Raw genomic sequence first — 23700 nt, forward strand, 5'->3', positions numbered from 1 at the left:
CCACTCCTCTGACAAGAGCTGTCCTACCTAGTCAGACAAGTGGTCGTCCCACCGAGTCATTGAGCATGAACTGATGAAGCCTGCTCAAAATGTGAATGGCCCAGTTGCAATCAATTCAATGGCCTGATGAGGATCAAATGAAATGTCTATTTCTAAGTGCTATTTCCAATTGAAATGTGTGCATTTTGTTAATTTGCAGAAAGGCTGAGGAAGGAACAAATGAGATATCTACCACCAAAGAAGAAAGAAGAGGCTTTTAAGTGTGTGGCCGTTCCTTCCCCGTTGCCATTTTTGATATAACCACAATTATGCTTTGCAAAAACGAACAAGCAATATTGATGAAGTTAACAAAACTACAACAAACATCGACATGAACAGACCAATTTTTCGATATAAGTGATTAAATTTGTTGTCCACTAATAAGAGCAAAGTTTATCTACTCAAGTTAGGTATCATTCGTAACAACGACATTAATGTAAACTGGTCTCCTTTAAACTGTAAACATTCCGATATGTCCGTCACAGTTGTACTAGTACACAGTCAGTACTAGGGCTGTCACAGTACACAGTAAAACCGTGCCTCTTGGCACGCGGGCAAGGTGCTGTGCTCCTGGTTTTGAACACTTCACCTCCGTAATCGGACATAGACGAGTGCTGCCGTTGTTCAGTAGATGAGAACAGTTCTGCATGCTGCACCTTTTAACCCTGCACTTTAGGTAAGGAACTTTACTCAAATGAAAGAATCATCACCACCCTGTTCAAACTTGTACTGTTACACTTGCACCTTCCCTAAAAGAAACACTGTAAACATTGAGTGTCCATTGTGCAGTCCAGGGGCCGTTTGTCCTGCAGAACAGTCACTCCTTGAAATTTAGAGTGTATGTACAGTAAATATATGCCGGTGACAGGACATCTTACTTTTCTCTCGGTGGTTCACTGTGGGAGCGGGTACCAGGCACGGTGTCGAGACCCTGATTGGCAGCAGTTCCACCAGCCGACGCCTGCGTCCTGTGCGGCAGCATGGTGTTGCTGTTCGTTGTGGACGACGGGGCTTGAGACTTGGAGCGGAGAAGCTTCCTATCCCGTTGGACCTCACCCCCCGTGGTTGGCTCGTTGAAGGTAGAGCCCAGGCTCCCAGGCCGCGCCCCTGTCTCTGAAAACCATTCTCCTGATTTAGTGAGAATCTCTTGCTGCTTACGGCATAGGTTGCAAACCCACATTACCTGCAAGAGGTGAAAGGACAAATGTGTTTGGCATTGGCTTCATGCTTGTGAAAAACAAAACCAAACACAGCCAAGTTTAAATGCTCTGAGAAGACATCCTTTGACTGTGGTCATTTCAAATTTGGGTTTAATTTAACTATTTAACTATTTACATAAAACATGTCGTTAGGATTATGCTGATGCTGGCCATCTATTTAGACAATAGGTTTATTATGAATAGGTTGGGATTTATGATTTGTGTGATTTAGCTTCAAACACCATCACAAGTGATGACTGATTACCACAAGCAGTGAAAATGATAACATTTGAATTATCATCCTCTCAATCAGTCCCCAAGACACTGTCAAATACTCACATGGAAGCATTGTTACAGGATACTCGTCACTTCCCCAGCATAGTGTTTACAATCCCAACATTTATTCCTCAGGAAAATAATCCACGGCACCAGCGAAGCTTGGTGGTCTCTGAATTCCAGGACCATAAGTTAAAAACAGGGTTTTTAACAACTTCCTCCACCGACAGTGGGATGGGCTTGTAAGTGGTCAGTTTAGTCGTTAGTATCCAACATTCATTATGACTCCAACTTGGCGCATGTCCAGACTAATCTAAAATAAATCAGCTGCCGACACAACCCACACCACCGTCCCTCTCTATGTCTCTCTCCACCTCTTTACGTCAGCCGAGAGCTTGCAGATTATCAGCGGCCAGTAATCCTTTGGGCTCCTCGCTATTTTCCAACTCATCATCAGATGACAATACAAGCTTCCTGTTCTCACTTCTAATGTATATCCCCTTATCCCGCCATTCTTCCTCTCAGGCGCAACCATAAAGGTCAGAGATTAAGGCTCCAATATGCTCTCTCTCTCTCTCTCCCTCTCTCTCTCTCTCTCTCTCTCTCTCTCTCTATATATATATATATATATATATATATATAATATATATATATATATAATATATATAATATATAAAATAACTCAAGTATAATCCCGAAATCCCAAAAATGGACCAAGCTGACACATGAGACATTTGGGAATGGGTATGTTGACCTACTTACTTGGTGATCCAGCCATCCTACTAGGTCAAATATTTATTTATTTATTTTCAACTATTGTATCATGGTTTATTTCATTTGAACATGCATCAGATTACAATTGAGTGCATCACATAATCAGTTCACAGTTCCACATGTCCAAAAGGAGTAGGAAGAAGCAAAGCTTATTAAATCCTACCCTTCCATCTGGTACTTTTACAATCAGTAACTGTTACATTTGTTCACTTCCTGCTTTCCATAATACAATTTAAGGTTTTTTTTAATAATGTACCTCGTACCGAAGTACGAGGTGATATGACCATATAATGACATTATGTGTACCATAGTAACTGTCAATATAGTGACAGTATCATATAGTATCATATCCGTTCATGATTTACCAGACACCATAATTTAGTATTTCTTGCAACTGTATGATAACGCACTGAACTTGATTTTCAGTGACGCTTGCCAACTGCAGTACAGTGTGTCCCAGCACATTCACACTTCAGCATTCATGGCCCCAAAAATGTGCAGATTTTTGGTCATAATGAATTTTTTTCCGCAGAAAACACGTCTCGTTCACCAAAAGTCAATACTAATTTATAAATACAGGATAATACAGGCGAAATACACAGCACACAATGTACCACTGTTAGAAAGTTTGTCTTTATGCGTCAATGATGTATTTCACTGAAATGCTTTCTTTTCAAGCATTGAGTTTTTGGTCTTTAAATGCATCATGAAACAACTTCAAAAGCCAATATATCCTATCTTGTGTATCTTGTGTCTTGTGAGGACCATAATTCCGAATCCATCACAACTGGAAAGATGAGACTGGACAGTTCTAGTCTGATCTGTTGGGTTCATGCTAAAAGACTTGATAGGACAGCTCAGACTACAGCTGTTTCACACCTCATCCAAGTCGGCTCCATAGGACTAGACACATGAGACTGGAAAGTCTCTAGTCTAGTCTAGTTCAAACAGCTTGTTGATTTATGCTAAAACGACTAGATAGGACAGCTCTACACAGTTCAAACTGCCCAGCAGTGTTCTTAGGGCATTGAATCCACTGAAACAAGGCTGTCCAGGTTGTCTTAGAATATGTTTTGCCACTCATCCGAGCAGGATGAGTTCAAGCTCCAAGACTAGATAGGACAGCTTGAGTCTGAGCTGTGTCACAGACAATTTAGAGTCTCCAATCAGTTGTTTTTGTATGTTTGTGGAATTTGGGAAGAAGCCAGAGTACCCACAGGAATTCTACATCCATGGCCAACAAGTTGACCCCTCGCCTACCATGCCCCCCCCCAAACCCAACGCTTTATTATTTAGCTTTTTTAATGTCTTTTTCATCATTACAGTAATCTGAATTGATCATTACTTGAATTGATTTCACCCTTTAGTTACCACTCTCAGTTGTCTATACATATCTATACCTTCCCTCCTTTCACTTTTATGATGGTTCCTTCCATCCATTCTATCTCCAGTCCTTTTTCACTATTTCATCTTGCCACGCCGTCCATCTCAACTGAATCCCTGGCAGCATTGAATTGAAGTCACAACACACCTGTCACTCATACTGTTTAATCTCAGCCCCACGATGCTCCTCCATCCATCTGCTGCCTGCAAAATGCTGAAGGCATGTGTTGCTGGCACAGCTTTGCAGAGAACGGCTTCAATGTGAACCTGAATGAATCTAGGTGGGATTTCTGAGAACATCAGCTTTTCCTTAAACAAGAAAAATGTATGGGGAGTGTCAGGGGTTGAGTGACCCGTCGTGAAAAGGTTGTTCAACACTGGATTATTTTGGTGTCTTATCATTGCCCCTCATCAAGAACTATACTGATTCTCAAAATGCAATACAATTTGTCAGAGCGCAGTCAATCATTGGCTTTTGACATTTAAGAAGTAATCCGTGCCAGACTCTTGCTCTGGCATTATTGAACTGAATGTATAGATGTATTTGTTGTTCACATTTTTTTCATATTTGTTGTCTTGGGAATGTTTTGCAAGTGCGTTCCACTGCATGCTGTGTGGTGCATATGAAAAGCATGGGAAAATATCTTCAACCATCCCTTGACTGATTCCTTTCAACAACTTTCAGCAACTTTTTTATCCGTTGATGTACGTTTCCATTAACCAGAGGGGGGTGTGCTGTTTTTACCTTTTTCCAAATGATGGCCCTTGATGAAGAGCAATGTATGTTTGAAAGCTTTCTCTGACAAGCCTCCCTGCTGTTAATGCTGCCATAGCTTGTTAATAGTCTGTGTTTGTTTATGTTTATATCAGCTCCAGATGGCTGCCAGAAAGTGAACAAACCGCTGACACTGTCTTCTTTTTCGAGGAGCACCGCCTACCTGTGGAGAACAGTCAGGCTCAGGTCGCTAACACACACATTCGAACATGCGGATTAGGAAGTGCTCATATAATCCTAACTTATTATCTTTGATAGAAAGATGAGAAAGATGAGAAAGATACAATGAGAAAAACCCCAAAATATGTCTCCAGGCTGTTACAATACGTATGTTGATACAATGCGATGCATATGAATATGATACTTCCAATGTGATACAGTATACTCGAATTAAGATGTGATAAGATTTGAAAGAATTTGGTATACCACCATATGGTATGATGCAATGCAAATAATGTACTAATGTAATTAATGTAATAATGTAAAACTGTACTTTATATCACTGTGTTGTTTTAACTTTGGGTTATATCTACTGTATGTTTATGCTATTTAAATACTTCACATTCAACAGCAGAGTGAATTGTATCCCCTTCGGAGTATTACATGACATGGATTACATGAGAGAACAGGTCAGGAAGGAAGCCAAAGTGGCATATGGATAAATTCAATTGGTGTGGTCATTTGGAACAGCCCTGTAGAATGTGTGTGTGTGTGTGTGTGTGTGTGCATCTGAGGGAAAACTGTTACTATTACATTTTGGACCACAGGATGTCATTGTTAAAACTGGTGATGAGCGTTTATTGTGTTTTGCTTCTTATGCAGATAACCAACACTTAAAAGGACATTTGCAGCGAATGTATTATTTATACAGATTCATCTAACCTTGTCTTTACATCTTTACAGTGCAAGGTCTCAAGCAGGGGAAGCATGCACAGGCATGGATGTGAATTACATATTTGTAGAAAATCTTCTACAATTTGGAGGCCAGCCCAAGTGCCAATCTCCCATCCCAGTTCGGACAGTTTTCCGAACTGATGTCAACCTCCGTAGCCCCACCCTGGCACAGCCATGCCCATAGCATTCAGAAAAAGGGTCAACATTTGTCAAAAAAGTCATTTCCCCGAAGAGGTCCTTCATCATTGCTCATGCTCACTGGGTTTGATTATTTTCAAGGTCTGCATTCATTCTCAGAATTAGATCCCTGATGCAGAATCACAGGCCAGCGATCTTGTCCATAACATTCTGTGACAGCAATTCTCAACTGGGTTGCAGGACATCTTGCTCATTTATTCTGAATGAAATTTTTTATGCCGTCTATTCATACTCCCAGGGCTATTCTGTCATTGAAAAAGGCCTATAACATTTGCGAATCATCGATTGGTGTGGAATGTGTTGAATGAGACACACAAGCACCAGACTTGACCGCCGCAATAATAGGCTTTTATTGAAGCAAGGCTCTACATTAAAAACCAAAATGACTTGCCCATAGGGAATCCTTAAGGTGAGAACTACTTGCCCGAACTTGCCCCATGTAAAATGAAAAGACTGCCATAATGATATCATGTAATTTTTTGTGGCATTACATGAGAATCTCAAATAAATAAAATAATAAAATAAATAATACCTTACACATCATAGTCGTAGTAAGCAGTGATATTTATAAGTTGTGCACCACAATGAAACATTATTGAATAGACACATTTGTGTACTAGTAATGTGTTTTTAATCCAGAAAAAAAAGCTCAACGGTCAAACAATAATTTGTGAAGAAAAGGTGAGAAAAATACACAGAGAAATGGAAGCGCTAGATTTTGTAGCTTGTGCAAAATCAGCACTTGGTATTGGATCTAATCGGTGGTGTTTCATTGTGACCACTTCAAATTGTCACAGCAATGTGATTCACTCACCTGTGCTGTGCTGTGATTTGCTGCCGCTAATAAAATACTTGTTTTGGGGGCACTGGTTCATCACTATTTGCTGTTTCCTTCAGAATTAGACGATGTTGGCAGTGACGCCATGATGGATGTTTTCGTAGTCAAACGATCGCTGATTGGTTGATCGCGAACAACGGGTGTGGGTAAAACGCGGACTGTGGATTACGGACCGCGGTCTAAATAAACGATTCTGATTGGTCCATTGCAAGGATTGCTTTGCAAATTACCACCGGAATTACGCAGTCCGTGTTTTACCAACACCCAACAAGAACCGCTTTTAAAAAAAACTCTTGGCAGTATGGCATGCCAAAGTGCACTTGCTCGACGGGAATATCACTGATTAGATTTACTTGCCCGAATTTTGTTTTAACTTGCCCCGGGCCATCGGTACATCGTTATTGTCGAGGCCTGTGAAGGTTTGAATGATCTCACAACAGGCACAATCCTGACCACAGGATACTGCTGTGGGCGTAACCCAAGCCAAAACTCAATTCTGAACCCTCAACCTCACTTCCTGTCATACTCCCACTCACCTCCCCTAGCACCGTAACTCATTTACAGCAACATGCACAAGTCTAATATGTCTTAAATCCTCATATTATATCTATTAGATTTGGTAATACGAATTTAAAGGTGACTATAGGGGTGTTATTACATATCTTGAGGTGTCTAATCATGTTTAAAAAAAACATTAGATGGTTGTAAACAGATTTTCAATGCTGTAACTGCTGGGGTCCGATCAGTATCGGCCCATTTGTGTAAAAAACATGTCTTCACCATATGCTGACAAACGACGTTCACAAAAAACCATCGGCATGTGGCATCAAACCCTACATCACATCACATGCCAACTAAGGGTGTGGAAAAACATCGATCGAGTGCATCGGCACAGTGTAAACACTACGTATTCTCAAAGAACAACAGAAAGCTCTACAAAATGTCCGTTATTTGCAAAGAATGCCACTTTAAGAAGCCGTACAACGGCAGCACTGCAAACATGCTGACCCCCTTAAAAAGGGGACACCACAACACGGACAATTCTACCGCCCCCTCCTCCCGGTCTAGTTCCTCATCGGCCACCGGGGGAAAACCAAGCAAATCAGGTCAGAACAAGTGGATCTTCCGCTGCTTCTTCCAAATTGTCCAGGAGCTATTCGTCCGCTCCCCCCCCGAACAAGTGTTCAGCACAGCAGGTGACATTAGAACAGCAGGGCTTCTTCCTGAATTTTGAAACAATTTTAAGAAGGTAGAAGTTGTTTTACACTTTCTGCTCCTCACTACTGTATTAGCCTAGCTGCAAGTGCATTCATATTACTACCAAGTGCCTAAAAGGAATAAAGCCAAATACTTTTTGTAGGACCACACAGAATTCCATTTTTTCCCTTCACTTATTTGCACCATGTTGAATTGCATCATATCGCAAGAAATTGCACCATATCATATCGTATTGCATTAATGTGAACTAAATGATTAGAAAATTCCATGTATCGCGAAAACTATCGTATCGCTGGCAGTGCATCAAGATGTGTATGGAATCGTCCTCTGTGCTGAGATTCACACCCCTAATGCCAACGAAATGGTTTGCCTTGTATTGAGCCAACACATTGGTGGCACGCTTTGTCACCCAAACACCTAGCTTCTGGCCTTTGGACCACAAATGTAACTTTTTACCACAGAACTTTGTATCCATTTGGTGTGACTCTGGTTGGCCAGATTGTGATTAAGGAGTGTTGGGCAGCTCTGCAGCCAAACCAGTTGAGAACCACTGTTCTATCAGACTCGTGGACTGGCTTTTTGTTCCCATGTCTGTGAATGAATACAGATCCAAAAGTAGAGGGGAGGGACAATTGTAGTGACCCATGCAGCAAATCCATCACCCAGGAAACCTTACCCTGTCCTTCACTATGATACACTTCGAAGGGGGAGGAGACAGACAATGAACGCAGTATTAGTCATTTGTTAAACGTCTTGGTTATGGGTGCAGGAGGCGCTACAGAAATAACACAAACTGTAGTAGAGTATTGTTATTTCAACACACAATGACTCTGCTCTATTCTGTTATTTTTTTCCCACTTTGGATTCCACTTTGATGAGTAAACCTCTAAATGATGTGATCGCACCATGACGATATTCCATCCAGATTCAATGCAGTCGATGGGTTAACTTTGAGGCGTCAACATCACAGTCACATCACACAGAGTACACAAAAAAGATGCTAACCACTTTGTCCTCCTTTGTGGCATGCAGTCCAGGTTGCAGTGAGAATTAAGAGAAGTGATGAAGAAAGTGTAACAAGAAAGGAAAGGGTGAGCAAAATGATCATGAACAGAAAAGTCAGGAGTAGAGGGTGAATGTGGAGTGATTGAGTGGAAATTATGGAGGAAGGAAAGTAGGAAAGTAAGGAAGAAAATGGGGAGAAAAGGTGTTGCAAACATTTGTTAATTCCATTCTGCACGTACATCAGAGGCTGGTGGACAATAGATCGTATGACCACGGACATGAATGGCTGCAGCGACATGCATGATTGTGAAGACTTGTGACCTTGGTTTGATATCATTGCGGCGTGCCAAAAGACTCTGAAAACGCTCATCTCACTTTATCATATGTGACCGTTTGAAAGGTTGACTTGAATAGCTTTCCTTGTTGGTGTAATTGGTCAACACCGTATAAGCTGACGTCATCAACAGACAGTCTGTGTGGCACAGGGCAACACTTTACATTTCTCTTTATCACTGTCAATAAAGAAATGGACTTATAGTGAGAAAAAACAGAAGAATGAATGGATGTGTGCTGCAGTGACTTCTCCCTACCACAAGATGGCCTTGTTGTTATCGTGCCTGGAGATCCAAGCATGATCACGGTTGTGTGATCACTGTGTGTAATCTAGGCTTGAATTATTTCAACCCAAATGTGAAAGGAAGTGTCCGGGTTGTTTGTCTGTTTGCGGCCTGCAGTCGCCTGGAATCAGTCCAAGTTGTAACCCGACTCTTGCCCAAAGTCAGCGGAGCGGGGGTGCGCTCCTCAGCGATCCGAATGAGGACAAGGGGTGTAGAAAATGGATGGCAACCAATCATCAGTACACATATTTGACATTGTCATTGCCAGTTGAGTACATATATGGCGATGCTGCAGTAGTGTCCGCTACTCCGTGGTTTGACTTTTGCTGCTTCACTCTGTCACAGATTTTTCAAATGCGGTAATCCCTGGTTTATCGAGGTTAATTGCTAGGATTCTTTCTTTATTAATGGAATATTTTTGGATCAAGTCTGGTGCTTGTCTCACCAAACCATTATGACACCAGGTGACAAAAATACAGTACTACTAATTTGAATGTGAAATTAATTCCTTGATGTGTATTTTAGTTCATTAGCAGCTTTACAAGGCTGAATTAATCCATCTGTAGCCATATCTGGCCCAACCTTTGTCCAATTTCTGGACAACTTGCTCTCCCACCCTGCGGCTTGTGTGACTGTGTTTCATAAAAGTTTGCGATGAAACGTGACTCAATGTGCATTTCAACAACATGTGACTGAATTTTTATCACACAGTGACAATTAGAATTCTATTGAAAAGTCTATTAGTGTGAAACTCTTGTTTAATTCATCAACTTCACAGTCTCATCCACTGGCTGGCATGCAACAGCCGCTGCGGAAGATGTAACAGCTTCACCAACCCAGCCTACTATATTTATCATCTAATCTTCACTCTAGCCTACATTTGGTCGCACTGTGAGTGAAGGCCAGCTTGGTTGCTTGGTTCCTGAGCAGATTGGGCAACAGCAGGGCTTGGGTGGAGGGATCGGGGACAGCTAAGACACTCAGAACTCTCTGGTTGGAGGAAAGATTAGCCAAGACTTGAATGGAAATGAAAACAGCACTAGCATGTTTGCTGTATGGCCCTACCGTCACGCATATAACACGTGTGTCCATCAGGATAGAGATATTTTTGTCACAATCTGCATCGCCTCCGGTGTGACAGTTTTGTTTTTCATGTTGTTTGCCTTAGTTCCTGCTTTCATGCTCTTATTTTGTAGTATTTCCTGTGTTGGTCTGTTCTGTGTCCCGTCACTTTTACTTTCCCTTTCTACGCGCACCTGTTTCTAATTTGATTGTCTTATTTAGTTCAGCCGGCTGCATCTGTTTTTTGTCGGTTCATTGTTTGTTATTTCCTACGTGTCGTGTGCCAGTGCTGCACTTGCCTGTGTTCAAAAAATAAAGTTAAGCTTTTACCTGCACCATTCGCTCCTTCTCTGCATCCTGGGGTCACATCGCAACACCCGCATGACGAACCGTGACAATTTTAGAATTACAATGACGTATATTACCCCACTGACCCAGGAAATATCAGGAGTTAATTTCGCTATCACAAAAGTATTACACTTAAACTCCACTTACGTTGTAGTCTCGCAACAGAAACATTGGTCATCTTTTCCTTCAATCATCCTCTGCTCAAAGTATTGGTGCCAAACCAACCCTGACATTTCCTGAAACATCTGTATCCTATTTTACTTCATTTAGGCATTTAATGCTTGACAATGCTTGGTTTAGGACATGAATAAGTCAAATGTGCTTAGATATGCATTTTTAAACCAATAATAGATCATGTTAAACCACCAGACAGTGGCATGAGGTATTAATTAGTATATATTTTTTGAAAACCCGTAATAGAGTGAAGCCACAAAATTCAAAGTGCGGAGTGGCGAGGAATTTGTTTTTTGCAGTCAATTTGTGAAGGCATTACTTGGAGCCGGTGGCATAGATGTTTCCGGAATCGTCATTTTTGAGGATTGCTGTTTTTGCATGGTGTCACCCTCGTAGAATAGTGTTTTGCTGAGCTTGTGAGTCGCAGCCACTGTCTGACATGCTTGCATGATGGCAGAGTGCATTCACGCATTCAGGTAACAGTCAGTGTTGCATTTCAACCATTCCACAACACCATATCTTTACGGTAAAAGAAACAAGCATTAAGGATCGCCAGTTGGACTGGTCCAAAGACATTCTTCCGATACACTTTGGTGTCCCCAAAGTGTGACCAGGAAGAACGTAAGCAGATGATCAACTCACAGCCGTAGCAGCTAAAGCAGATATGGTGAGTACGTGAGCGGGGGTATGAAAGTGGGAGGAGTGTTGTTTGGTTTCTCACATTGTTGGAACGCAGGGACACTCGGCCTCCGCAACGGGCACAGAACTTGGTTTGGCAGTAGGAGCACAGGTGACCGCAGCCGTCTGCAAACTTGGTCTTGCGGCAGATGCCACAGGTGGGGGCGTCGTCCTTCTGCTGGGTCTGCTGACGCCGTGTCTCCACCCCGATGCGCCGGACCTCCTGTTTATAGCTCTCAAACTGCTGGTGCAGTGTTCTGTCGGAAGAGGAGAGAAACTTTTTTTGTTTTGTTTTGTACAGTTGACGTTGAGCACACACCCTTGTGAATAAAAGGTAAAGGATGATCACTGAAAGCTTCTAACACACACATATAAGACAGGTCATCAAATACAGTGGAACCGTGGTTAGCGTTATTCCTCTAGAAAGCCAAACACGTGTTTATACTTTTACAAAGATGCGACTACACCACCTTTGTGTGATTTCTTCAATTCCATAGTCGAGTCTAACTGCTGCAAAATAACCCAAAACGCAACCAAAGAATGTGCCAGTGTCCACCTTTTGACAAAGAATTCTAGAAATAACTCATAGCAATACAAAAAAGTTGTGTCTGTGTTCATTCCACAGTCACATCGTGTCTTTGGCAACAGTCCTGACTTCAATGAAGCTAAGAGTCACCTTAAATTTTAATTAATGCCTTTCATTCATCATTTATATGCATTTAGAACTTTATCTTTGTGTAAAATAGCTATAAAAACTATAAAGCTATATAAATATATAATAAAAGCTATATATAGAAGCTATAAAAACATTTTTGCACTGTGTGGCATAATTGTGTAAGCTAGCAAAGAACTGCAGCATCAACCGCTAACGACATCATGAAAGGGTGACGGTTCCGCTTCCGCTTCTGTTTCCATGTATTAGCAAATTAACAGGAGGCTAACAAGGATGTTTTGCCATTAAAAAGACATTAAGAACACAGTTGGATGCACGCACCGCAAGACGGACGTCATGTCGTACACCAAACGCAAAAAGTGTGCAAACCGAGGCAACATTTTGGCTGCATTTTGTTCACGTTAACCGAAAACCATGCTAACCAAGGTTCCACTGTATTTTGTTGATAACATTTTACTTATCGCCATTTAATGACCGTTCCGGGGGAAGGACAAACGTATTACTCCAAAAACTTTGCTCTTCCAAGTATATTTGGGGTAGAGTCGCACATCTGGAGCGGATTAATGATGCTAACCAAGGTGCCACATAGTTTGCTATGGAGATGCTAAATGGGAAACTCATCCACTCCTAAGCTTTATTTGTTTTTTCATCCAATGATTCCTACCAACATACTCACAAAATAATGGTTGCTATCACAAAACTGTGTTGGCATCATTGATCCATATATCAATCAATCATCTTCCATTATCATTCATTAGTGGTGAGTAGCTATACTTTTATACTGTTTAGTACGTGTGTGGGCATAGTTAGCGATTCAATATGGATATGGAGTGAACAATGGCAATTGAAGAGAGAAAGGGAGGGGTTCCAGAGCAGAATGTACTGTAATAATTACATTTACAGTAATTTAATTGCAAATGTCAATCCAAAATCGGAGCAGAACTTCAACGTCAGGCTTGCAGAAGGTTTGTCAAAAATAGACATGTATGGAAACCGAGAATCTCCTGTCCTACATGAGGGCATCTCAATGTAGTTTGAATGGAAAACCAACATGGTAGCAACGTCATAACCTCTGACCACAAGGCGTTATCTGTCCTGCCAATGGGGACCGGGGGCTCAGCCAAGCCCAAGCGCCATGGGAACAGCTGTCACAAACAGAGGGTTCACAGCCGGTTGTCATGGCAACATGGTGGCATCTACTGCTAGGTGTCAGCGGGTGTCAGCGCACCAGCTGTTCTTGTTCTTAGTGCCACATTTTCATCATTCTTTTCCGCTGCTTACAGCGGACACGGCGGCTAAAGCTGCACTAAGCAACTGTTTTAGTCCAAAAATCTCTTCACACACGCACCATCACATGAGCTCCACAGCAATCCTCTAAAAACCGGTGGATTTAGTGAAAACTAATTCTAATGTTCGCTCTCCATCCACGGGACTTCATAGGTATGTTTAAGACGTCCTGATTTGGCTGAATTTGGAGGATGTTTGTAGAATGTGACATTTATACCATACTGTATATGTACTGGGCGGCACGGTGGACAAGTGGTTAGCGCGCAGGCCTCACAGGTAGGAGACCAGGGTTCAATTCCACCCGTGGCCATCGCTTTTTCTTTTCTCCGGGTACTCCAGTTTCCTCCCCCATTCCAAAAACATGCTAGGTTAATTGGCCACTCCGAATTGTCCATAGGCATGAATGTGGGTGGGAATGGTTGTCAAAATGTGCCCAGTGATTGGCTGGCCACCAGTCCAGGGTGTACCTCGCCTCTCGCCCCAAGACAGCTGGGATAGGCTCCAGCACCCCCCGCGACCCTCGTGAGGAAAAAGCAGTAGTAAATGAATGAATGAATGAATTAATGTATATGTACAATAGGAAAGCGTGAATAGGAGAGGAAGAGAGTGCATGTGTGTCAATGCACGGACCCATGTGTAAAGTCATCCCTCACTTACTGCGGTAAATTGGTTCCACACCATATCGTGATGAGCCAAGGAGGATTCCTTACTTATAAATCATATATTTCTGTAGTTAGGACAAAGAAAACATCTTTAAAACTTCCTAAATAAGTTTTTAACATTATTAGAGCCCTCTTGACATGAAATAACACCCCTACAGTCACTTTTACACTCACTATACAATTAAAAAGACGTATGAGGCATAAATAATACATAACAGACTCACGTTAACACTAGCTTTCTTGTCGGTAGATATTGTCTCAACAAAGTAACAATGTACTGACACCTCGTGACCAGTGTAGAATACTAGTCCTACAGAATAAACTTTTATTCAGTTTCTACCGCTTATCCTCACGAAGGTCGCGGGAGTGCTGGAGCCCCACCCTTCGGGCGAGAGGCGGGATCCACCCTGGACTGGTGGCCAGCCAATCACAGGGCACATATAGACAAACAACCATTCCCACCCACATTCATTTTCGTTTTTGGAATGGGGGAGGAAAGCGGTGTACCCGGAGAAAACCCATGCAAACTCCACACAGAGATGGCCGAGCGGAGATTCAAACCCAATGTCCTGTCTGTGTGGCCTACATGCAAACCACTCCACCGCCATGCGGCCCGCTCTACAAAATACTAGTCTGAGTAAGAAATTACATTCCAAACAAATACAGTGGAGTAAGCAGCATGGAAAACTGCACTTTTTCCTTCTGTTAGACATGAACACATACATATGTCCTTCTCTATACTGCACATTCTAGATGTAATCCAGTGAAAAATAAACGGTTTATGGTGCAGTTTCATGTGACACCGCTAGGGGTCAGTGTGCTGTTTGTGAGGGGTTGTTGGGCGGTTAGATGAACAGAAGAAGTGAGGGTTGGACGGGAGCCAAGTAGAAGCAACGTGTGTGTGTGTGTGTGTGTGTGTGTGTGCATGAGTCAACTGTTAATTCCAGAAGGTAAATATTCTAAATATTATGCATTCTTCAGCATAACAAATAGTTTGTCGTGGAATGGTAATAGTTTGTCCTTACAGTGTGTGTCTTTTTATGTTTACGTGATCTTTTGGTTGCTGCTAGCCAAACAGCAAGGAGAGCTGTTCTTTGAACACAGATTCTGTTGTCCAACGTTTATTTCATCGGTTAGTAATGTATGCAGACTTTAATTCTCTTTCTAGAAATTGTACATTTTTATGATTTATAACCATACATTTGTACATAGTGTTGAGTATATATCTCAATGTGCCAACTTTTGTTACAGAAATTAAAAACATTGTTGTTGCTACCATTTCTGAAGATATTGAGGTATTTAGGTAGTATTTTTGTTGTATTCAAATGAAATGTGTAACAAGGTATTTAGAGGATGCTCTTTATGTGACAGGATATAGAGCCACTGCAGTTATTTTACAGAGATTTCTTTCTTGACTTTGATACCTTTTCTGAAAATAGTAGTCAACCACCTAATTCTAAATTCCAGAATAAAAAAACCCACAATAATTTTGTGTCCTGTGCTTAATAAAATTTTGCCAGGCAACATAAAGATATAAAAACAGCAATAAAGACTAAGAATTCATGTGATGGGCAACACCTATTCTGCCTATTTGAAGCCTCCTGGAAGAAAAGTCCAAAAAGCCTCAACAATGCTCCATTTACATCTAATGTGACATGTATATTACATATATATTATTATTATTATTATTATTATTATTATATCACAAACTGGATTTTCAGAGCCAAACACATTGCTCGTTGAGAAGAGTGATACATGCTTACGTGTGTTTCTCCAAAAGTGTCCAATAAGACCATAAAATGAGTTTAGTCTGATAATGAACATAAATCCATTTGATGGAAAACACTGGATGAACAAGGTCAAGATGGAAACATGGGCGGGGGCCAGAGACCAGCTGAAGAGAGTGCCAATACATCAGATGTATGATCTATAAATAACACTTGAAAAGAGGAGGGGATGATGGAAAGAGCAGAGACAGCATGATGGAAAAGGGAATGGAAAGGAACACAAGTAAACTGCATTGTGGGTAATCAACAGAAGACAGAAGTGAAGAAGTGAAAGCGAAGGGGAACAGATGGCTCACCAAACACCAACATCACAGGGTTTTTGTTTGCCTGCCATGACGCCGTGGTGACTTTTATACATCCTCTCCTATACAATCCGTCTCCTGTCTGACGGATTTCCAAAGTTAACCTCGGAATGCAAGTGAAAATAAGCAACCAGATGGCCGATGTGTGTCTGTGCTGCAGGCAGGAGTTTCTCAAACATTCTGTTCTGTCCTTCCCTGTCCTGATGGGGCCTTGGTTCCCAAATGTCGCACTTCAAATATCCCAACTGTAACTAACGTTCTAATCATATAAACCCGCTGCTACTCAAAGCTGTGTTCACTTGATACTGACGATACTGGAACTTCATGCAACGCTCTGTGACTCAAACATGCTAGAAATGTTTTTAAAAACAAATACAGTCAATTACAGTTATAATTGGGGATGTCCGATATAGGCTTTTTACCAAAAAACAATGTGCCGATATTGTCCAACTCTCAATCGGATACCAATATCATCCGACACCGATATGTGTCACATGACACACTGCATCTCCTTTGGTGAAATGGACACATATGTGTTGGATACAGCGGTTATTAGATATAGCTTTTCATAATTGGGAAAACATCCGATACTTATATCAACCTTATATCAATATTGTATTTTTATGCTGATATCGGGCCATTAATTATCGGTAGCGATAACATTACAGTTACAATGTACATTGACTACATCCACTACATCTTTGTTCACCACGGTTAGGCCTGTCAAGACAATGGATATATCCATTTATCAAACGATAAAAAAAAAGACAGATCGGTGATTGACATATACGTAGAGTGAGTACACGCGTCTGCGCCATCTGTTAGCCTCTCTGTGCAACACAGGCTGGATGACAAGAGGGTTCACTCTGCATGTGTCTGTGTGCATTGCCTCTATATGAAATCTGGTCAGCTATTAAGCCTCTTTATTAACGTCCTTGAATGCATCTTCTGAATGCCTTATATTTACTTAGCCATGAAGTTGCTTGAAAATGCTTTGTTTAGGCCACATATACGTAGTATGTAGAATTTACTTACATTTGTAATAATAGTCCTAATTCAAACACTCAACAACATGATGTATTCATATATTTTTGCCAAGTGGAGAGGGACTACTACACATTAAAAATTCAAATTGATGGTATCAGTGTCTAATTTGCATAATTGGCCATCACACGTGTGCTTGTCATTTTTATGCACAATGTGGGAGACAAAAAGTGAGCAAGAAACCTAATAAGCAAAACAAATGTTTAAAAATACAAATGAACTTTCTTCTGTTTTTTATGTCAAAAACAAGACGAAGCCCTGTGAGTGCCTTCACAAGTCTTGTGAATGCCTCATATATTATTTTGGTTTATTTAACTATTGTTACGCTTGAAAATGCTTCATTTAGGCCAAACTAACATCTGCTTAATTTGCATATTTTGTGAATATTCAACCACGAAAGAGTGGTTATTTCTTAATGAATATTAAAAAAAAACCAAGTCCCATAAGTCAAAAGGCGAAGTGGCGAGGGAGGGAAGACTGTATTATGCAATACATTATTTATATGTACACAAAGGGGACAAAATGGCTCTCAGCACGATACACAATCAGGAATAAATCCATTGTCGTCAAAATGGTCATTCCCGTGTTTGTAAAGGCATCTTGTGGCATCACAATTTGTACCGATTTTGTACAAACGGAGTTGTGCAGATTTGTAATGAAATGGGTGTCATGTTTCTCTGTGCGCCGTCCTTCCAGTGTGTCCCTGCACCAGACTACATCGGTCTCTACCGCGACTGAGTGATTTACCCGTATTTATGGTGCAAAGTGCTTTTTTGGCATAGACTCATGCGCCCTGAGTCTGTTTTTTTCTTGCATCTATGGCTCCATCTCCCTCCCTGTCAGGCATGTTTTTATTTATTGACCATTTATAAAGCTCGTCCCCCACCTACATAAACATTATACTATATTTGCCTTCTCATCTTCAACTGAATCCTGTTTGTCAAGGACTGGTAAGCATGAAAATAACATCTCTTCTACAGTATAGATGATTCGATAGCAATACCCGCAGACACACATGGGCACCTCCAGTATATAAATCTGTGTACTATATAAATCCTCTGACCTCACACAGCCAGCTGGGTGACGTATAAGCCATGAGTGGAGTGAAGGGGAGTGTTTGTGGAGTAATCACAAGCAATGTATAATCCCCACACTCACATCTCAGCCATGGAAATCTGTGTTGAACCAAGCCTACACAATACACATATAGTCCTCCTATATGGTTCATCTTCAAAATTACCAGGAAACACAAACTTATGGATGATATAGTATGCAAACCTCAGATAAATACTTGTAACAAACACTTGTCCAAGGCTACCACTTAAAAAGTTGTATATCGTAGAAGTCAAACCTGTGTAGTCATGGTAAAGTGAACCTAATAGACAGGTAAAGAAAAAACAACGCTGACTAAAATCTTCAATCAAAAAATCCATTCCTACAGGTGCTGCACACACTACTTTTTAGTTATTTTAATTCAAACAAGGTTATATCCTATTTACGCTGCTCAACAATACACGCACATGTACACACACACACACATACAGTATATATACAGTATTACAGGGGTGGGCGAACTTTTTGACTCATAGGCTGCATTGAGTTAACAAAATTGGCCAGGAGGCCAGACTAAATATTTGATACATGCACGCTGTTTTACACTCATAATTCTAACAGTCCACCAGGAATTATTTGTCTTATTATTTGTCTTATTTTATCAGTAGGGCTGCACAGTGGTTGAGTGGTTAGCGTGCAGGCCTCAAAGCTAGGAGACCTGAGCTCGATTCACCCTCAGCCATCTCTGTGTGGAGTTTGCCTGTTCTCACCGTGCATGCGTGGGTTTTCCAGTTTCCTCCCCCATTCCAAAAACATGCAAGGTTAATTGGCCACTCCAAATTGTCCATAGGTATGAATGTGGGTGGGAATGGTTGTTTGTCTATATGTGCCAATCTGTGATTGGCTGGCCACTAGTCCAGGGTGGACCCCACCTCTCGCCCCAAGGCAGCTGGGATAGGCTCCAGCACCCCCGCGACCCTCGTGAGGATAAGCGGTAGAAAATGAATGAATGAATGAATGAATGAATTTTATCAGTAAAAGGGTCATACAATCTGATAAATGTGAAATGTGAACGAGCACTGTGAGCTCCTCCCGGATGACTATACACACACACACACATATATATATATATATATATATATGTATATATATACGTATATATATATATACATATATACTACTGCTCAAAAGTGTTTGGGATCACTTGAAAATGTCTTTGTTTTCCAAAGAAAAACATTTTCATGCATTCATTCATTTTCTACCGCTTATCGTCACGAGGGTCACAGGGGTGCTGAAGCTTATCCCAGCTGTCTTGGTGGGAGAGGCGGGGTACACCCTGGACTGGTCGCCAGCCAATCACAGAGCACATTTAACCTAGCATGTTTTTGTAATGTGGGAGGAAACCAGAGTACCTGGAGAAAACCCACGCATTCACGGGGAGTACATGCAAACTCCACACAGAGATGGCCAATGTGGGATTTGAACTCGGGTCTCCTCAGTCTCCTAGCTGTGTTTGCGCCCTAACCACTCGACCACCAGCCCTATTTCACAAACAATTAAAATGAATCAGATGATTTTCAAAGAAGGATGTACATTTTTGCATAGAGGCCTACTATCAATCTCCTGGTATGGCTGCTAATCCAAGTTCATCATTTTAGGCTAATAGATTATTAGAAAACCCATCTAAAATCTCTTATCATGCTGTTAACTCGTCCCTTCAGAGAGCAACACAAACTGGGTCTAACAAGGACAGAAAAAGGAGTGGGAGCTCCCGATGCAAAACTGTGCAAGAAGACAAATATCTGAGAGTGTATAGTTTAAGACAGAGATGCCTCACAGGTCGTCACCTGGCAGCTGCACTAAATAGTAGCCGTCCAACACCAGTGTCATTATCAACAGTGAAGCGGCAACTTCTGGATACTGGACTTCATAACAGGACTGCCAAAAAAAAGCCATAACTCAGACTGGCCAATAACATTCCCAAGTGATCCCAAACTTTTGAGTGGTACTGTATACATATATGCATTAAATTAATTGCACACGCATTACAAAATGAGAAAATCTGTCCACTAACTCTCCATTGGAGCTCAGCTTTAATATCATTCATTCAGTAATCATGTTATAACATCCATCCATCCATCCATTTTCGCTGCTTATCCTCACTACTGTTGCGGGTATGCTGGAGCCTAACCCAGCTGACTTGGGGCTAGAGCCGGGGTACATCGGGGCACATATAAACAAACAAGCATTCCCACCCACATTCATACCTATGGAAAATTTGGAGTGGCCAATTATCCTAGCATGTTTTTGGAATGGGGGAGGAAACTGGAGTACCCGGAGAAAACCCACGCATGCACGGGGAGAACATGCAAACTCCACACAGAGATGGACGAGCTGAGAATGGAACGCTATCATATACAAAGTAGTTCCAAACTGTATTTAATGACATACTGTGGACATGAAATCGAAAGGTTAACATGGGGGAAGAAAGATCGAGAGCAACAATGGCAGCCAGTGAACTGGATATTTAAATATTTCAGGAGCCGCTTCCAAGTGTGTGCTATTTTTATGACTTGATCCATAATTCAACATTAACATTTTTCTCCTCAAAATCTTCAAACGCTATAGGTTCGCTTTGGAAATTGTTTTTCCTTCATCTCCAGTGTGACACAGACACACAATATACTGTAAATGTTTATAAAATGCAAACTAAGAAAATGGTCTGAAATTGGCAATAGATTGTGTTTTATATTCTTCATATTCTTTATATTCTCCAGGTATGAAGAAAGTATTCAGTCATGTAGCACCCCCAGTGTTAAGACATATGCGTTCTTGTCATCCAGCCTGTTTGGAAGAGAGAGAGAAGGAAGACATGCATGCATATGGCGATATATAGAGGCCGGCAACATTATGGAGTTTTGAATTGATTGTGCAGTCCATTGATTTATTGATTATCGTGGCAAGCCTAGCTGTAGTTAAAATGAGGGAATAGTAATCGTAATAGTTCACACACACACATACACACACATACAGTATATATACAGTATTATGGGGTGGGCAAACCTTTTGACTCATAGGCTGCATTGAGTTAACAAAATTGGCCAGGGGGCCAGACTAAATATTTGATACATGCACACTGTTTTACACTCATAATTCTAACAGTCCACCAGGAATTATTTGTCTTATTTTATCAATAGGGCTGCACGGTGCTTGGGTGGTTAGCGCGCAGGCCACACAGCTAGAAGACCCAAGTTCAATTCCACCCTCAGCCATCTCTGTGTGGAGTTTGCATGTTTTCCCCGTGCATGCGTGGGTTTTCTCAGAGTACTCCGATTTCCTCCCCCGTTCCAAACACATGCTAGGTTAATTGGCCACTCCAAATTGTCCATAGGTATGAATGTGGGTGGGAATGGTTGTTTGTTTATATGTGCCCTGTGATTGGCTGGCCACCAGTCCAGGGTGTATAGTAGCTTGGATAGGTTGCAGCACCCCCCTTGACCCTCTTGAGGATAAGCGGTAGAAAATGAATGAATGTCTGGCAAATCTGGCACCCTTATGGGCCATCCATAATTTTCAACATTTTCACAAGAGTACAAAGAGTACTCTTTTGAGCACCCCCCCCCCCCCCCAAAAAAGAGTACAATCCCAAATGAAAAATGTTGATAGGTCCATGACCAACTGACCCAATACAGCCAGGAAATTCGAACATATCCAATCCAATCCAATAGTGTTCTCTGGCTGTATTTTGGGACTCTGGTCAATCAGTCACTGTCCATCAACATTGTATTGAACACGAACAAGATAAAAAATTATATCAAATGCCTCTTTTTTGTACAGTAAACCTCGGATATATCGGACTCGGATATATCGGAAATTCGCTCACAACGGACAGATAAAAAAGAACCAATTTTTCTGTAATGCATTTCCAATAAAAAATCATTGCATATATCGGATTTTTTATAACGGATTTCGCCTATTTCGGACAAAATCTCCAGTCCCGTTCCAATTTCCCTCGCATATATCGGATGGCCGCATCGTGGCCTTTGATCCATCTTTCATCCATGTTCACAGCCAAAGATGAAGATTATAACATTTTTGTATGAATTACAGACATGTACATGAGCATGTACAACGAAAAAAAATAATTCTCAAATCTGTAGAAATGCCTTCTTGTTGCTATTAGCGAGGTTTAGAAACCAAACGATAAACGTAAGTGCAAACGATAATGACGTCACAGGCTATTGAAATGTATGGGAACTTGCCGACTTGTCAATAGCCTGTGACGTCATTATCGTTTGCGTTTACGTTTATCGTTTGGTTTCTAAACCTCACTAATAGCAACAAGAAGGCATTTCTACAGATTTGAGATTTTTTTTTTATTTCGTTGTACATGCTCATGTACATGTCTCTAATTCATACAAAGATGTTATAATCTTCAGCTTTGGCTGTGAACATGGATCAAAGAAAGTTCCCCCATGGCATTGCGCGTCCGTGTAATGAATGTGGCGGACATTTTCCGGTATACTCATATAACGGATTTCGCTTATATCGGACAAAACCAGTGGGAACAATTGAATCCGATATATCCGAGGTTTACTGTATTTTTCTTTCAAGAAAATACAAATGTATTACAAATTTGGTCTTTTTGTATTGTTCTTTCTATCAAATGATACATGTAGAAAGGTCCTGATGCAACAACTGTTTTCCACAGGATTTTTTAAACAAGGGAATACTTCTTGTATACACACATGATTACTCAAGGAGCAGAAGAGTTGCCCCTGGTTTCCAAAAGCCTGAGGAGATAAAATCTTCTTAGAAATGATGGACACCACCCTTGAACTCAACTAAATGCGAAGTACGCAATAAAGATGCCACAACTGTTTTGAAAAGGCTTAACAATCACACCTATAGTCTAGTCAGTGTATCACAGGAAGTGACAATCACATTGATTGTTACTGCACTGTCCACAAAGTCAAATTCACCACCACAGAGTAATTCAGAAAATGGCAATCACAGCCAGGTCCATGCCCAAATATACAAAATAAACACAGAGCTGGCGAATAGATTCAGGATTATCTTCTCCATTTTCGCAACGGCACTTCGGAACAAATCCGCCCTGCTCGATTCCTTCGATTTGGAACCTTTCCAAGCCGCCTGGCCAGCCGTGACAGCGCCCTTCCGCTTTCTTTCCGAACGCACAAAGCAGTAAACATTGATTTATTGTTCGTATGCATTTCTCAGTGAGCGATGAATGGCAGTAATTCTCTTTTTGATGAACGAAAATAGGTAATCGAAATCACCGGGGTCGGCCATTGTCTGATTGTTGTGTTGGAATGCGAAGCACGCAGAGCTACGTGGAGTATCGCGTGGACTGGTACGCTCTCACGCGAGCATGCGACGACAGGGGACCAGTC

The 23700-nt window shown here is 41.3% G+C and overlaps 1 protein-coding gene across 24 annotated transcripts in view; it reads right to left on the reverse strand.

The window, feature by feature from the left end:
* Positions 1 to 23700, reverse strand: part of rims1b (regulating synaptic membrane exocytosis 1b) — a 67429-nt gene that overhangs the window by 33902 nt on the left and 9827 nt on the right. For 15 of the 24 annotated variants that reach the window (XM_078793431.1, XM_078793448.1, XM_078793445.1 and 12 more), the window contains exons 2-4: positions 11522 to 11735; positions 8271 to 8291; positions 918 to 1222 (exon numbers count right to left, since the gene is read on the reverse strand). In XM_078793431.1, the coding sequence (XP_078649557.1) occupies positions 918 to 1222; positions 8271 to 8291; positions 11522 to 11735 (540 nt within the window). Of the gene's footprint in view, positions 1 to 917; positions 1223 to 1577; positions 2099 to 8270; positions 8292 to 11521; positions 11736 to 23700 lie in introns of those variants that run through there. The other 9 variants (XM_078793452.1, XM_078793447.1, XM_078793441.1 and 6 more) reach the window with 2 other exon arrangements.

This window comes from Doryrhamphus excisus, linkage group LG9, assembly GCF_037039965.1.
Source record: "Doryrhamphus excisus strain RoL-2023G ecotype Guam linkage group LG9, RoL_Dexc_Guam_v1.1, whole genome shotgun sequence".
NCBI classification, from domain to species: Eukaryota; Metazoa; Chordata; class Actinopteri; order Syngnathiformes; family Syngnathidae; genus Doryrhamphus; species Doryrhamphus excisus.